Here is a 4,619-nt window from a genome sequence, read left to right as displayed (position 1 = left end):
GAGATTTATTGAGGAACTAGGGTCCATTTTAGAAATGATGTAAGACAGTTGTGTTCTAGATATATGTCCTATATTTAAGCTTCAATTGAGGCACTATCCTGAAGGCTACTTGGAAGGTTGAGTCCAATATGTATAGTAGTTACCCTCAACTCTTTATCGATTCAAGTATTTTCTTGCCTTTAGTTTAAGGATAAACTAGATTTTTAGTAGTGGATGTTGTAATAACATGAATTTCGAAGATTTTCATTCTATTTGTTTTGAACATTTTTCCCTTCCATATAGTTGCTACATGTTGATTTTTATTAGTGAATATTGTAATAACCTAAATTTTGATTGTTGAATGGCAAAATAAACTGCACCAGTATATCTGCAATGTTGAATTTGGGTGAGTAGTGGGATTGGTTCCACTAAGAAACACTAATTTTGAAAGAAAATGAGACATCTTTATGAAAACCCTCTATGAACATGAGCTGGGGTGGATAGATGAATTGAGATTGAGATTGGATTTGAGATACAATATATGAGTTGCAAATCCCCAAGGGTCCTACCTAGTAGTAGCAAGCTTGGTAGGTGTATACAAAAAGTCATGTGATAGCTTTCATCATTACCCCATCCATATTCCATTTCATTGCATCACATATGCATCTTTCTTGTTATTCCTTAGTTTCCTTGACTTGTGTTTGGTTGTCGTGTATTTCTGTTTTATATCTTTGTTGTTACTATTTTTGTGTTCATATATATTATAAATGTTAGTGGAAATGTTGTGAGCTACTATTTGGGACTTTTCTGCTTACAGGTGATGTGCTCATAGTACATTTTACTTATCTTATTATCTACTTTCCTCAGTCGTACTGAGCACAAATGGACCATACTCACTCCTACTGTGCCCAGTGCAGATCCTAGTATGAGTAAGACATATAGAGGATGAAATAGTGTTGTTGATTGGTGATATTTGAGGTACTGAATAGTTCTTGCAATTAGGGAGGACTTTTGGATTTCACTCCATTTTACTTATGTCTTTATTTGGATTAGAGATAGATTTTGTACTTTTCAACTTTGAATTTGTAATAGATTGCTCTTACATTATGACATCAGGTTTTGGGTTGTTTATATGTTTCTTAAGAGTTTCATTTATCAAATAAATATATATATACATATATATATATATGTACATCGTGATTGGTCCAACTTCATTCTAGAAGTCTTGCTTGGGTCCTTGTTATTATCAATTTTGTTTTCTTTGAATCAGTTTAGGCGATCAGCTTAATTATAAAGTCTAGTCCACGCCAAGTGCCATCATGACCTAGTTTTTGGGACATGAAAATTTGTTATCAGAGTAGCCAGGTTCACTGGCCTCATAAGTGTAAGAGCAGTATGTCTAGTAGAATCTCACGAATCGGCACATAGACGTCCGTATCAATCTCTAAAAGGCTATAAGATATCTTAAGGAAAAACTTCTATATTTTGATTCCTTATCATGTGCGATATTCATACCCTATGTTGAAGTTGTTAGTCTCTGAAGTCTATATTTTAATAATGACAAACTAAGTAGTGGATCCTTGTAGGATATTGAAGACTAATAAAGGAAGCCAGCTCTAGGAATGGAAGGAAATCCAATCATAAGAAGATCAGGCACTCAAAAAAAATGGTAAGCAAATTAATCAAATATCTTGGAAATGGAAGGAGAATCACCATCCCAGAATCACGACAGACTAGATCAATCAAAAAATCAATCAGGATCTAAACAAAAGGAAAAAAGGCTATGACTATCACATGGACACCAATCAATACAAGACTAAAAGGAAAAATAGATCATGGACATATCTGATATAGATGTGATTCAAAGTTGTATATGGATATATCTGATATGAACATATCAAAGTTATGAATTCCTCAGTCAAGGAATCAATTGAAATCCTTGATTGAGAAGAAATCTCTTGGGTTTCCTTGTGAAAAGTAGCAGCCAAAAACTATAAATGATGAAGAATGAAGACAAACACAAGTTATACAACTTCAAGGAGAAAATTCAAAGTGTCTCACTTTAGTCTTACAAGGTTTTTTAACTTTAGTTTACAATTGGTATATAAAGAGTAGGATCGAGTCAACTTTATAACATCAACTAAAACTATGTCACAAGATTTGAAGATCAAAATAAGTCTTCAAAACTTGTTTCCTATCATTATTCTCGAGCCAAACATTTACTGATCTAAGGAAACTTTGAGACCTAGGGGGACTGGAAGTAGGCACCAAATTGGTGTTCTGAACCAGGATAAATCTTTGTGCTATTACTTTATGTTTTATTATTTATGTATTTAATTGTTTAAATCTAATTGTTTGAGAAGTGCACTAATCTATAGGCAAGTCGACTGTGAGTAGTTAGTAGTCGACTCACAGAAAAAAATTTCAATTCACCCTCTTTTGAATATCAATTGGAATCAGAGCAAGGTCTCACCAACTTCATTGCTTAACCGTAAGGTAGCAAAGATCAAATAGCAAAATATCAGATTCCTGGTGCTCTTCTCTAGGATGGTCACTGCTCTATAAGACCACCATACTATAATGGGAAACATTACTCTTACTGGAAAAATAAGTTTAGAATTTTTGTCCAATTTAATGACATCCAAGCCTGAGTTGTCATCTGGAAGTGTCCAAAGCCAATTTCGGGACTTAAAGAGAAGTCAAAGGATAAAGAAAAGAAATCTAGCGGTATTGACTTAGAAGACTTTGAATGCTTCGATGTCACTAAAGAACAACAAGAGGTAATTCAAACTAATGCACTTGTTATAAGTTTACTTTTGTATGCAATTAGCAGGGAAGAATACGACAAGATATCAACTTGTGAAACCAAAAAAGAAATATGGGATGAATTGGAGATAACTTATGAAGGAACCAACAAGGTCAAGAAGTCAAAAACTGTTGCTCTGGTCAATGAATACGAGTCATTCAAAATGGAAGAAAATGAGGACATTGAAACAATGTTTGCCAGATTCAGTTAAATTATCTACAAACTGAAATCACTGAGGATGATCTATCCACATATCCTGTAAGTCGAGAAGCTGGTCAGAAGTCTCCCAAAGACTTGGGAAATGAAGGCTTCCATTATGGAATACGGATATCTTCACAACATGACATATGATGAACTACGAGGTAACCTTATTAAATATGAGAAAAATTATATCAACAGGTTTCACAATGATGAAATGAAGAAACCAGTATCCTTCAATGCTGCTCCAACCAAAGATAAGGATATTCTCGAAGATGTTGATAGAGAAGGAATGGCTCTCATGAACTATGGGGTAAGGCAGATCATAAGACAGATGCAGCAAAGATCCTAAAGAGGGAAAAATAATGACTCCACCAGAAATAATGATCTCTGTTACTACTGATAAAGGCCTAGTTATTTCAAACAACACAGTCTAGAACTGAGATGATGATCATCTAGAAAGAATCAAAACTTTGGAGTTTGGTGCGATGAAGATAAAATCAAAAAAGAAGTAGAAGTCACAAATATGTGCTTCGTGGCAATAGGTAAATCTCGTGAGGTAAGACAACACGATTGTCATAATTGTAATACTCTTGAATCTAACTTAGACATGATTACTGAAAAGCTCCAAAAAGTTATAGATGAATATAACAAACTTTCTCAAGAGAACAAAAGTTGTGAAGCTCAATTCAAACAAAAACTCAAAAAGGAACAACGAAACTAGCAAATAGAAATTGAAGCATATCAAATTGAAATTAACCTACTTCATGAAGAGCTTAGTCATGCAAAAATAAAATTGAAAAATTTTAAGGCATCCCCAAGTCGTACCTACATAAGATCAAACTCTTTAAAAAACTATTCGAGTTCCTCATCAGGGTCATTTAAATCAGACAAGACCTCTTTCTTCTCTCGAGGACCCATTTGCTTTATCTGTGGACGGAAAGGGCACAAATCCTACCGTTGCGGCATAAGTCTAAAAGTGTATGGGTGTGGAAGCCAAAGGAATTACATCTAACCCGCAAGAACACAATACCACTTGGGTACCTAAGCAGATTTGATCTTTTTATTTTATTGGAACATGACCACAAAATCTATAAAAATGAGGTATTGATAGCGGATATTCCAAAAGTATAGATGAAAGAAAAAGATTTCTTCTATTTTAAAGAATGTAGACAAAAAAATAGTCAGATTCAGTGACAACACTGGAGGCAATGTCACTAGAGTCGACTATACCTCTTTCAGAGTCAACTCTTGCCTCTGAAATGATGAAATAAAGATAAATATATATTCCCTCCATAGATTCCCTCCAGGAAGGTACTGGCCTTAATAAAATCTCTTGTGCCTATGACAAGGTCAGAATCAAATACGAATAGTCCTTATCAGTTGATGCCTTAAATATTTTAAGCTACTTCATGTATTTCTTTTAATAAAGAAATTTTCATGAAACAATCTCCAAAATTAGAAAATTTATTTTTAAAACTTTCTTAAAAGGGGCAACTTTTGATACATCTCTAAGCCTTTAAAAATTAATTATTGTTTTTACTATACATGCTTTAACATTATTCCTGATAGTTCTAATATTTTCTTGTGAGAATTTTGCCATTATGACAAAAGTTTCGATGCCCAAAACTCATGA

The 4,619-nt window shown here is 33.7% G+C and overlaps 1 protein-coding gene across 1 annotated transcript; it reads left to right on the top strand.

The window, feature by feature from the left end:
- Window positions 1-2,736: 2,736 nt before the first annotated feature.
- LOC107852048 lies at window positions 2,737-3,335 on the top strand. Its single transcript, XM_016697100.1, has 3 exons — window positions 2,737-2,759; window positions 2,813-2,977; window positions 3,185-3,335. The coding sequence occupies exons 1-3, from the start codon at window positions 2,737-2,739 to the stop codon at window positions 3,333-3,335; spliced, it is 339 nt and encodes a 112-aa protein (XP_016552586.1).
- Window positions 3,336-4,619: the final 1,284 nt, after the last annotated feature.

The sequence above is a fragment of the Capsicum annuum genome, unplaced genomic scaffold, assembly GCF_002878395.1.
Source record: "Capsicum annuum cultivar UCD-10X-F1 unplaced genomic scaffold, UCD10Xv1.1 ctg2759, whole genome shotgun sequence".
Taxonomy (NCBI): Eukaryota; Viridiplantae; Streptophyta; class Magnoliopsida; order Solanales; family Solanaceae; genus Capsicum; species Capsicum annuum.
Note: the sequence above shows the minus strand (reverse complement) of the source record. Positions and strands in the feature narration are given on the sequence as shown.

Coding starts and splice junctions, on each gene's coding strand:
- LOC107852048 (XM_016697100.1), top strand. CDS start 2,737: ATGTCACTAAAGAACAACAAGAG. Junction 2,760..2,812: donor TCACTAAAGAACAACAAGAG/GTAATTCAAACT, acceptor TGCAATTAGCAG/GGAAGAATACGACAAGATAT. Junction 2,978..3,184: donor AATGAGGACATTGAAACAAT/GTTTGCCAGATT, acceptor TTATATCAACAG/GTTTCACAATGATGAAATGA.